At 37.2% G+C, this 12,857-nt stretch overlaps 1 protein-coding gene across 1 annotated transcript in view; it reads left to right on the top strand.

Moving 5' to 3' along the window:
* The first annotated feature begins 215 nt into the window (after nucleotides 1-215).
* Nucleotides 216-12,857, top strand: part of LOC5572517 (nuclear cap-binding protein subunit 1) — a 65,188-nt gene continuing 52,546 nt past the window's right edge. The window contains exons 1-3 of the mRNA XM_001660406.2: nucleotides 216-423; nucleotides 681-2,016; nucleotides 2,084-2,187. Of these exons, the coding sequence (XP_001660456.1) occupies nucleotides 378-423; nucleotides 681-2,016; nucleotides 2,084-2,187 (1,486 nt within the window). The 5' untranslated portion in view covers nucleotides 216-377. The remainder of the gene's footprint in view (nucleotides 424-680; nucleotides 2,017-2,083; nucleotides 2,188-12,857) is intronic.

The following is a 12,857-nucleotide window of genomic DNA, read 5'->3' as shown; positions in this document are numbered from 1 at the left end:
TCTCTCTCTGTTTATGACATCATTGCTGTTGCGAGAGAGGCAAAACAACCCAACCGTGATTAAAAACTAAATGCAGTTTACCCAAAGTGGAGTTTTAAGAACTTATATTTTGTGTAGTCTAATCTCTCCGTGTACGAATTGTTTTCTTGCGATTGCGAACCACCCTATCCCATTTTATACCACTTCATGACATTTCCAACGACTGTCATTTTGCTCCGTCGGCCTGCGCTGCAGTTTTCGGTGAGCGTCGCAAAAAGTTTCTCGTTTCTGCTTTTCGGTGGCATTAATTTTCGCGATAATTCGGTGCAAAATACTATCGAAATCTAATCCATTATATCGGTTCGCGTTCCGGAAGTGCCGTGCAGTAAAATAAAAACATGAACCGGCGCCGAGCTTACGAGGATGATGGCGATTTTTACGGAGGTAAGTTTCAATTTTGGTGTCGCTCGATTTTAACCTCGTTCTGCCTTCGTAGCCAAAGAGGGCGACGAGCGGCTTTTGGGATAGGGCTACCAGCTTTTTTTTTTATTAATTCGTTTATTTGGTAGGCTCAAGCGCCGTCAGGCATAACGGAGCCAAATGGTTTGATTTGATTTAGAAAATCATGATTGCTTCTTAAACATCTAGAGTTACTAGTTCTTTAGGGCACTGCTGATTAAACTTTTTTTTTGTCTTCGTAGAACGGTCCCGGAAACGTCGCCGGGTGTCGGAAAACCAGGAGATGGAAGAGCGTTTGGAGACGCTGATTTTGAGAGTTGGTGAGAACAGTTCCTCGTCGCTGGAGTCCAACTTGGAAGGGTTAGTTTCGGTGCTGGAATCGGATTTGGGAAACTTTCGGAGCAAAATTTTGCGGATCCTGTCGGAATGTCCGATCAAAATGCCGGAGAAGTGTACCATTTATTCGACGATGGTTGGGCTGATGAATGCCAAAAACTACAATTTTGGTGGCGAGTTCGTCGACCATATGGTGAAAACGTTCAAGGAGAGCTTGAAGCAATGTCGATGGGATGCCGCTCGATACGCTTTGAGATTTCTTTCGGATTTGGTCAATTGTCACGTCATCTCGACGAATTCTTTGCTCCAATTGTTGGACAATATGGTGGATGCAGCCAATGAGGATTCAGTTCCGCAAGTTCGCCGAGATTGGTATGTGTTTGCTGTACTCTCCACTCTGCCATGGGTTGGAAGAGAATTGTACGAAAAGAAGGAATCAGCATTGGAGAATCTTCTGGTGAGGATTGAAGTATTTCTGAATAAGCGCACGAAGAAGCATCACAATTCTTTGAGAGTGTGGTCTGTCGATGCTCCGCATCCCCAAGAAGAATATTTGGACTGCCTTTGGGCTCAGATCCGTAAATTGCGCCAAGACAATTGGGCCGAGAAGCACATCCCAAGACCCTACCTGGCTTTCGATTCGGTACTGTGCGAAGCTCTTCAGCACAATCTTCCTTTGATTCATCCACCGCCGCATCAGGACTCGTTTGAATATCCCATGCCGTGGGTCGTTTACCGGATGTTCGACTATACGGATTGTCCAGCCGGGCCCATTCTCCCGGGAGCGCATTCAATCGAAAGATTCCTCATCGAGGAACATTTGCACTCCATTATCGAAGCCCATCATTGGGAACGCAAGGATTGTGCCGCCAATCTGTTGAACCTTTCCTATAAGGATAAAATCCCTCTTGAGTATTGCATTGTCGAGGTGATTTTTGCGGAATTGTTCAAGATGCCCACGCCACGCTATCTGGATATTTGCTACGGATCGATTTTGATTGAACTGTGCAAGTTGCAACCGTCGAAGATGCCGCAAGTGTTGGCCCAGGCCACGGAAATTCTGTTCATGAGAATCGACTCGATGAATACGAGCTGTTTCGATCGGTTCGCCAACTGGTTTTCGTACCATTTGAGCAACTTCCAGTTCCGCTGGAGCTGGGACGATTGGGATAGTTGTCTGCTGCTGGAGCCGGAGCATCCGAGGCCGAAGTTCATCGAAGAGGTGCTGCTGAAGTGCTTGAGGTGAGTTCCTACAGTAGTTTTTTTTTTTTAAATCAAAGATATTGACTGTTTTTCGTTTGCGTTCTAGGCTGTCGTATCATGATCGCTTCAAGGAGATGATGCCGGAGACTTACTCCAAGCTCATCCCGAAGCCCCCGATGCCGACCTATAAGTACACGATGGAGGGTGCCGGTAAGTATTTGATTTTCTTTCATTGAATTGAGCTACCTAGTACAAACTGAAAATTGTTTTCCAAAAATTAAATTAAAAATGAATTGCAGATTATATTAAAAGGTTTTTAAACAGGTATTGATTCTATATTTTGTGATTTTATTTTTAACAAAATTTTTGTACTTAATCGTTGTCCTACCCTCGTCAAACTTGTTTATATCTAAAAGGCTTCTTGAATTTTTGTTTAAAATTCCTTCGAATAAAAAAAAGGAAGATGGTGCACACCCTAAGTGTCAAACGAGTGCAAATATCGTAAATTTCGGTAGAAAACTATGCCAAAATCGTGCAAAAAGTGTTATAAAACTTGAACGTTGTGTCGGTGCAGTGAAATCAAGTTGAATTCCCCATGAAAAAGTGAAATTCGGGAAACACATTTTTCATCTGCGCTATCGGTGGTGCTTTCGGCCGGGAGCGCTAGCGCTACTGCTCGGCGGTTTCATCGATTTTTGTGCGGATCGGTTGTTCATCGATTGTTTTTTTCCGGCTGTTCGTTGGCGATGGTCAAGAACAGGAAGCGCCGGTTTGTTTACTAAACAGATTGTCGTTTTTTGGTCGCTTCGTGAGATCAAAAGTATCTTCGCAGCGTTTTTTTTTTTGTCGCCAGTGTTTTATTTTGTTCTTAAGTGATCGTAGGTATGTGTTAAATAGCGGAGTGCAATTCGGAAGTCCAAGCATGCGGTGTTGTTATTTTTCCGCATTCAATTTTTCCATTCACGCGTACAGTGTTTTGCTACGGTGACCAAAGCCATCAGGATCGTTTACACCACCCTAAGTGTAGAAAATTTAATTTGGACGGTCGATTGAACGTCGAATTGCAGAGAGGTTGCAAATACAGAATCCGGTGAGTTTGTTCCAATATGAACCAATGCCAACATATTATTCATAGATACCAGAACGTCTGCCAAACGTATCCAATGGCCTTTCCCATCCCATTAACATTCCACAATATCCCGTAACACCTATGGGAGGTCGTAGAGTTCTCTGCATCTTTTTAAGTAGGTGTTAAGGTGACGAGACCGTGTTATTTTCCCTATCTTTTGTCTCATGCTAACAATTATCATCAAAACTTTGCAGAAGCAAAGTTTGATGATAATTGTTGTATATATATATAATTATGATGATACATTATTTTTCGCATCGATATATTGAGTGGTTCTTAAGATTTGCTTCTTCGAATGGAGAGGGTGATTAAAACACCGTCCCGTGCGACCTTAAGTTACTCCCCTCGAATTTGTTCATTCGAACCCCAGAAGTTACCCAGAAAGAAGAAGAAAAAAAACTACTGAAAAAGTTTGAACGTCAACAGGAGGGTCCGAACGAGCTTAAAGTTTGTCTGGAGAAAATCGACCAAATATATGGGCAAACTGTTTGAACTACATTACAAAATAATTTCCTTTGGTACCTACTTGAAGAATCTCTTATCAATAGTGAAGAGATTGCAATAATTCAGGGTGTCCATCCATCCGGGAAATCCGGGAAAAGCGGGAAAAACCCGGGAATTACAAATGACCGGGAAAAATACGGGAAATACCCGGAAATTTGGAAAGCACACCGGGAAAATTTGTATTTCAAATATAAAACTACCGTTTTGTTTAAATTTTAATAGGGCGAAACTAAAAAACATCTCAGGAAGTGTACGACTGCCGCATCGTGACTAATCTTTGGTGAGCTCGTATAGAGATAGTTAACGATTAAGATCTTTGCAAAATTTCTAGGAAGGTACTTAGGGATTCCTGGCAAGGTTCTTAGCGAGATACTTGTTAGATTTCCATTTAAATTCTGGATTTTTTTAATGAGATCTTAGCTCGAATCGTAACGGAAATTGAATCGATAATAGACAGTTTCTCGAAAATTCCTTCTGAGAGATCACTAAAATGGTTATTAGTAGCCCGAGTAACACACATGTTATAAATGATGCATATCAACTTTTATATGACAAAATCTAGTCATATAAGAGATAATATGCATCAATTATAACATGTGTGTTTCTTGGGAGATTGCAAATGAGCTTTTCAGTGGATTCTAGAATTGCTTGAAATTCTTAGTAGATTCGTAGAGATTGTCGGGAAGCTAAGCGAAAAAAAAAACATATTTCTTGGGATATCTACTGAAATCATGGACAGAATGATTAAGAGTTGCGTTTGGTGGATTTCTGGAGATGTTTACTATACTGATTCTTCATAAAGCCTTGTCTGAATTACTTTGACTAATCCTTAATCTATTGCAAAGTTTTGATGAGGCCTTTACGAGATTTTGTACGGATTTTTACAGATTTATATAAATTTTTGATAAGTTTTTGACGAGATTCTTGACCAAACCTTTTAAAAAATGCTTGGAAGATGCAACCAATGTCAATGTCAAAAGTAATAGCCAGTTTCCAGAGGCGCGTCCACATTCAAAACCTTGGGTAGGACAAACGTTGGGAAAATCTTTATGTCACAGAGGCCCAAAAAAAAACCATATTTTTGGAATCCTAGACAGCAAACTAAAAGTGACTGCTTTCACTCTGATCATTAACAGTAGACTGGATAAGCTTCAAGGTCATTTGTAAAATCAAGGGTACCCAATGTACGGCACGCAGGCCGCATCAAGCCCGCAGGTTCATTTTACACGAGTTAGTTTCAAGACTTCACATATCTGACTCGTTGAATATTCTATCTATTTCTAATTAAAACATGTCAAGTCTCAAATCGCGATTTAATTCCTAGTTTATATTTCAGTTAATAATTTTGTACATTAAATATTTGATTAAAAAGTGACTGAATGAACAACTCAAAATTATTGAATTTATTGATTCTTAGTACACTTTTTTGAAGTTCAGTAAACCATGCTTACAGTCATACACATATCAATCATCGGACAACAATTTATCTCTTAAGACTTTATTCATTATTTTATAGACAAATTTGGATTTCTATCAAAGTTGAAAACAAGTTTTTGCAGAAAGGCTTAGTTTACCAAACTCAAATTCACTTAACTATAATACCAGATTTTTGGTAATGAAATTTACACAACCCTGTAATGGAATCCTGGCTTTAATTTTTCACAAAAAAAATCTTTGTTCAAAAATAATGGGCAGCATTCTCACAAAATCTTCAATACAATCCACCTTTTTGAAACAGAATCTTTATAAGCTATCCATAGGATCTTATAAAACGTAATCCGCAACTTATTCCTCGGTAGCTTTCGTAATGCTAACAGTATATGATTCTTGTGCAAGATTTTGACAGGATCATAGGTACAATTCTTACAGAACCATGTAGAAGCCTGTTTAGAAAAATCTTCGCCAAGATCCAGAGCATGGTTCTGAATTATAAGACAGATTTTTTACATACTAGCAGGTTAGGTGAAGCAAGTTTTTTTGGGGTATTTTTTACTGAACTCTGAGCTTTTTTTTTAATAAAATCCTAGACATCATTTTTACATAATCCAGAGCAGGATTTTCAAAAGGATTTTAAAGCATTCATGAGTATATTTACAATTTTCACAGAGTCCTGGAAAAAAATATAACTAAATTCTGGGAATGATTTTTATAGAACTCTTAGCATTATGCTTAAAATCATTTATATATTCTTTAATTTTTCCAAACTTCCCTTTTTTCCACTACTTGATTTGATAGATTGATCCATAGCACACAAAAAAATGGCCCGCCACACAATTTTATTTCGGAGATTTGGCCCGCGGTTCAAAACGTTTAGGCAGACCTGGTTTAGATCAACTGCATTAGTTATTTACTATTTGATCAACATTTATATCCTTTTTCGGACCAGTTCACTTAAGACAGATTTGACAAAAACTAGAAGATACTCTGAATCTCAATAGCCAGCGATATTGTTCTACAATTTCCTTTTTGAAACTTAAAAATACTGTGAAACTGTTTATAATTTTTTCTTTGGATTCTTCGAAGAATTGTAAAATAAAGATTCACGAAGTAGTTTAACACAATTTACTGGAAGAAACTATCAATTTCTGGATAGCAGTGGTGCAAATTCGATACCACCGAAGCTAGAAACTTCCGGGCTAATTGTAAAATTACTTCTGAGAATTCTTGGTAAATGGTTCAGAAATTGTCTAAAATGTACTATGAATCATAGGAATATGATTCTGAACGAATTGTTCAACATTTTCTTCCAATGGTGCCTTGATACACGATGCTACTGGCAAATGTGTTACCAGTTTTGATTCAATCTTTGATTTTTTCCAACGATTCTTTAGGAACTGTTGAATGCTCCATGTTTATTTCAGTTATTTGTCAAGAAATACTTCCTGGAATGCTCATGGTAATTAATCCAAGAACATCTACATCTGGCTATAGATCGACGTCACTTCGTATTAAATCATAAGTAGGATAAAACTTTGACTGTCCTACCCAGGTACTCTTGTGTGTAGGACATGTCCTACACACTTCCCGTGCCACTGCACATTGGGGAATTCCGAACCCAAAGGTGGAAAAAATTGATAACTTCCACAATAGAAAGATAAAACATAAGTTTTATAGCTCATTCGAGAGGAAATTTTCTCAGGAATCGATTGGTGATGGTTTCATGAATGTGGGGCCACTCTGGGATCAGCTATGTTGCCCGTTTTGCCCCAATTCTTTGAAAATTTTAGATTTTCATGTTGTTTTGAGTAAAACTGTTTTATTGTGGAGATTATTTCCCATGAAATCCATCATTTCTAGTCCATTCAACAATGTTTCACAGATAACGTTATAAAAAAATTGAAATTTAGGGGATTATGGGGCCAAATGTACAATGAAATATTTTTGAAGAGGAATTTTTGTTTTAAATTTTTTCAACGTGTTTTTATATTGAAATAAATTTTAAAATAGTCTAATAATCATGAATATAGCTTGCAGAAATAAGTTGTATTTAAATTTTTAGAATATGTATGATGATCATTATTTATGCTCTATGCAACATATTGTGAATAATTTACCTTTTTATATCACAAATTCCAAACATTTCCCAACGATGTGCGATAGTTTGGGTAAACGATATTGATCTAAATGATTGATTGCCGTTAGCCTCATTGATAGGAGATAGTGGGAGCATATAGTTTTTTGGCTATTTTTGCCCCAATTCCCCTAATAACGATTTCTTTCTTAATTAATTGAACAGATATCTCCGAATTAAATTTATTATGTATTAATTTTTTTATTCTGTATTTGATACAGTATTTAAATCCTAAAACATAGGAGATTATGGGGATCTTTTACACATAAATTAAAAAAAAAAACAAATAAAAACACTCAAAAATGGATCCATTAAGTAACCATCTGCAGTTTTTTTTCTGATTGAAACAAATCACTCAGAATTAAATTAGTTACACAATCATACCTGAAGAAATTTCATGAGAATAAAATTGCATTTTGAAGAAATTTCATGAGAATAAAATTGCGTGGGAGTGCCCAAGTAGCTCTGCCTGCACCCTACTACTGAAAAAGTGATCATAAACAAACAAAGTCTTCCATATATTTCAATATGGCACATTTTGATTGAAGACGTTGTAGTTAATAATGCTTAATTCAAAATAACTTGACGCTTATATTGAGCTGTTCGGTAATCCAATCCGCATGGTTGTTAAATTAATTAACTCATTACGCGTGGTACTCATTACTCAAAACAACATTAAAATCTAAAATTTTCAAAGAATTGGGGCAAAACGGGCACCATAGCTGATCCCAGAGTGGCCCCACATTCATGAAACCATCATCAATCGATTTCTGAGAAAATTTCCTTTCGAATGAGCTATAAAACTTATTTTTTATCTTTCTATTGTGAAAATTATCAATTTTTTCCACCTTTGGGTTCGGAATTCCCCAATGTGCACTGTCAGTTTAAGAGGAGAACTGGCTTGGATGAGTTTTAACAGATCAAGATTTTATCCATAAACCAGTCATGGGGCAAGTCTAACGCATAACTCCTGAGGCATAAAGATACAAAGGGTGGACGGTCTTTTGGATATTTCAACAAATATTTTATATCCCTATGTCCAAAACGTTAAAAAGAGTTTTTTCAAACCGTTTTGAGCTCACAGTATTCGATAAATTTAATTAAAAATAATTCATAGATAAGTTAGATATAGTCCTTATTGTGTATAAAAAATAAAATAAAACAAATCGTAGGGTCATTTTGTCAACTTTTTTTTTTTTAATTTCTTGGGATTCCGGGAATCGGAAAATTGATTTTGAGTGGACACCCTGAATAATGTTACGTTTAAGGCGCGTTCAACGAAATTGCAAAATATTTTGTAGAGATGGTCGGGTTTCCCATTTTTCAAACCCGAACCCGACCCGTACCCGAGACAAAAATTGTAAAGCAAGCCCCTTATTTTATTTCTTCAAACCCGGACCCGACCCGAACCCGAGACAAAAATTGTAAAGCAAACCCGGACCCGACCCAAATCCGCAAAATTTTTGCTGTTCAAACCCGAACCCGACCCGAAACCCGAGAAAGTTTTCTAAGAAAAACCCGAGTTCGAAAAGATGATAAATTCATCGTTTCTGATGCATATGAAAGCTTTCAGGTTGTGACTCTGTTCACAATTCTCATCAAACCCGAACCAAACCCGACTAAACCCGACTTTTTTCAAGCCCGAACCCGACCCCTACCCGATTATTTTATAGCCTTCAAACCCGACCCGAACCCGAACCAGAAATATTTTGAATTTTCAAACCCGAACCCGATCCGAACCCGTCGGGTACGTGGCGCTAGTGTGCATGTAAAAGAGTCATAATATTATAACAGGCCCTAGCTCTCAATATTGGCTACCTAGAATGAATTTAACATCATTTCACAAAAAAAAATCATGTCTTTGATGGGGATCCAAAAAAAATCTTGAAAGTGTGTCGTCCATATCTAGTTGTTCCATAAGATTATTTTCGAGATTTATCAAATATATTAACATGCTATTCGACCCATTATAATGTAAACAAGTTAAAAAAACTCATAAATTACAAATAAAAAATATAGAATTTCGTTCACTGATACATATGGTCTTATCCACCGATAGAACCGAATCCACTCGGTTCAAGATTTTTGACACTATAGTGGGGCCAGAACACCTGCAGAGCATACGGAATCGTGCCCGCTCAAGTGTCATAATTCTTGGACCGAGTGAGTTCAGTTCATGGTTTTTTTTTGCATGCATCTAGGAGCTTAAATTTCTTCATAAAACTGGCCTGTTGTGTGTATTGTTCGTGCACATGCCAGTGTATAGATTTGGTGGTGGCGCTGTGTGGGATTCAGTTGTGTGCCTACCCACTAAAAAAAAACTCTCCTAGGATCCCTTTCATCTGACGGCACCACCTTGCAGTATTACTTCGAAGGAGAGGTGCTGTTTACACCGCTTTGTTAGTTTTCGACGTATTATATCATTGCCATGCTAAGCCCTTTGGCTCCTGTTAGTAGCTAGTAATGCTCTCGTTTTCCGCCATTCAGCGACCCATCTTAAGCCATTTGCTCATCATGCTAAGCCCTTTGGCTCCTGTTAGTATTAATGGTCGTGGGCTTCGTAGCCATGCGATTAGTGTCAGCAGACATTTAGCCGCATCGTGCTAAAGAGTGTGGGTTCGATTCCCGCTTCATGCCGGAAAGCTTTTTGTGAGGAATGCTTTCCGACTGTGCCACTGGACGTTGCATGTTAGTCCGTTGTCTAGCGTGGTGGTTCCTTCAAAGAGCAAAATGCCCACTGGGAGCATTACCGTGTCGGTATCAAGTGGTAACATGCTATACTTTCGCCATTCAACGATCCTGTTAGCATAACCTATTTTGTTTAACTGTCGCTATTCAGCGACTCATTTTGGAACCAGTTAGTTCTCAACTTTGTCCCTTTTCTAGCGAATTCCCCGACGAAGAAATTTTCCCCAACACGGTGTCATAAGCTAGTATACTTGAATATGACCAAATTTAAATGAACACTTGCACCTTGTAGCGGCAAAACTGCTGCCTCAAATTGATTGCAAGCAATTGAACAACTTTGCTGAAGACATGACCATTCTATCTAGATGGTCAGGATTATAAGATAGAACGTGCCATAATATGACCAAATTGCATGCACACTACCGCCACATAGCGGCAAAATTACGCATTGAAAGTTTCTCCTAATAAACGCCATAAGGCTACCGATCAACTTTGCTGAAAACCGCAACTTTGTAGAAAGTAAGGGTTCCGAGATACTGCATCATAAATATCCTAGTGTTTAGGTGAAGCTTAACTTTTCGGGCGTTATGTTATCAACATGTAATTTGGCTTCGTCAAGCTGTGCGGCACTTGAGCCCAGCAAGCGAATGGTTTGAAAATGGAATCCGTCAGTATTGTTACATTAGTATCTTATAAAATGATTACATATATTTTACAAAGGAGCAAAACATAAAATTACATCGGTCGAGTTCTTCAAAATGCTCTTAAAACTTCAATTTTCATTTATAAGAGAGGTTCTCTATGAAACCTTAGAAAAAGAAAATTCAATTATCGTATAAAAATACTAAAATATTTTGGGAATCAATGGTGCAAGTTAGTTTTTTGACTTTTTTCCGCCCTCACATCACTGTGCACAGTTAGAACATATCAAGATTAACAGAAAGCGCTGAGCATCTTCTGTGTAACTGCGTTGCTCTTTTCGTTGTGAGGGGCTTTTACAGTAGGAAGGACAAAAAAATGAGAATTCAATCTCCCATATTTCCCATATTTCCAAAGAGTTCTGTTAATTTTTTAGCTTTCTAGGTGGTGATGTAAAGGTGGCTCAAAGACGATGTAAAATACCAATGAAGAAATTTTGAAAAATGTTCCAAACACGTCATTACTGGAATAAGTACAAACATCCCATAGTGAAAACTCATTTTCAAACCATAATAAACAAATTTGCTGAAGAGAGCAATTCAATCCGACCGTTGGAGAAAAATATTCATGAGTTTGAATGCTTTTTTTTTTGAATTCCTTTATTAGGATCATTCCAAACATTACATTCATTACTTATATCTAGGTGTTCTGTTCTGTCTTATTAGACGACACTATCATTCTAATTTGGTAAAACAAATTTAACATTTTGTTAACAACATATTACATTTCATTTGCCGTAGCAGTTCAGATTTTTCACAGGTGATTTGATTTCACCTGCTTATAAGAGAAAAAAAAACCTTTGAATTTACTTAACCTAACTTAAGCTAAACATATAGCGCATTAATCGTGGCAATAGAAGATTGTAATGATTTTTGCCTGAAATTAATAATTATTTTATTTGACATTTGTTCCAATGTTTCAACATTGGATATTCTATGTAATGTAACTCATTGATACTATACCAGGGAGGAAGCCTCAGAATCATTTTTAAAATTTTATTTTGTATTCTCTGCAAAGCTTTCTTCCTGGTATTACAACAACTTGTAATACAGCATACAACTTGTGGTACAGCATACAACATGGCTGGCCTGAAAATTTGTTTGAATATCAAAAGCTTGTTCTTAAGACAAAGTTTTGATTTTCTATTAATAAGGGGATAGAGACATTTTACATATTTATTACATTTGGCATGAATGCCCTCAATGTGATTTTGAAAGTTAAATTCTTATCTAGCATGAGCCCTAGATACTTAACTTCATCTGACTAATTTATTGTAACATCGTGACAACATGTCTACTTGAAGGTTTCAAATAAAGAGCTTTTGGTTTATGTGGGAATATTATTACAGTTATCTCTCCCTTACTCGATATTGAAGGGACCATCGAGTTAGGGAGGTATCGAGTTACAGAACACAAAACCAGTGCAACTGCGTTCCAAGGGACCATCGAGTTAGCCATGAAAACCAAATTTAACTATGGTTCTCTAACTCGATATCGAGATACGGAATATCGAGTAAGGGAGAGTTAACTGTAGCTGAGTTTTCGATGCATTAGGAAAAATCTTTCATTTTTGCAAGTATGAAGATAAAATACCCAAACTTTTTTGCAATCGACTACAGCTGACACGCAGACTTCGTCCTTTGGCGGAGAGGCCTGTGTCATCCGCAAACAAAGATTTTTGACATCCCTGAGGTAACTCAGGTGAGTCAGATGTGAAAATATTGTATAATATTAGTCTCAAAATGCTGCCTTGGGGAACACCAGCTTTTACAGGAAGTATTTCAGATCTGGAGTTCTGATAATCAATCTGAAGTGTACGATTTGACAGATAACTTTGAATTATTCCAACAATGTAAGTTGGAAAATTAAAGTTTTTTAATTTTCCAATCAAACCTCCATGCCAAACACTGTCGAATTCTTTTTCTATGTCTAGAAGCTAGAAGCTTCTGCAGAATTTTTGTCTGGTTTTAAAATTGGAGCAACCTTAGCATTTTTCCATTTTTCAGGTAATTATGCTAATTGAAAACATTTTTTAAATATGTCAACTAAAAATGATAAGCTACTTTCTTGAAGTTTCTTGATGAGGATATATAAAATTCCATCATCGCCAGGAGCTTTCATATTTTTGAATTTTTTAATAATAGTTCTCACTTCTTCCAAATCAGTCTCCCAGGCATTTTCGAAAACGTTCACTTGATTGAAAATATTTTCGAAGTCCTGAGTAACTTGACTTTCTATTGGATTAGTAAGTCCTAAATTAAAATTATGCGCACTTTCAAACTGCATAGCA

Source organism: Aedes aegypti, chromosome 3, assembly GCF_002204515.2.
Source record: "Aedes aegypti strain LVP_AGWG chromosome 3, AaegL5.0 Primary Assembly, whole genome shotgun sequence".
Classification (NCBI taxonomy): Eukaryota; Metazoa; Arthropoda; class Insecta; order Diptera; family Culicidae; genus Aedes; species Aedes aegypti.
This window is presented reverse-complemented; position numbering and strand designations above follow the sequence as displayed.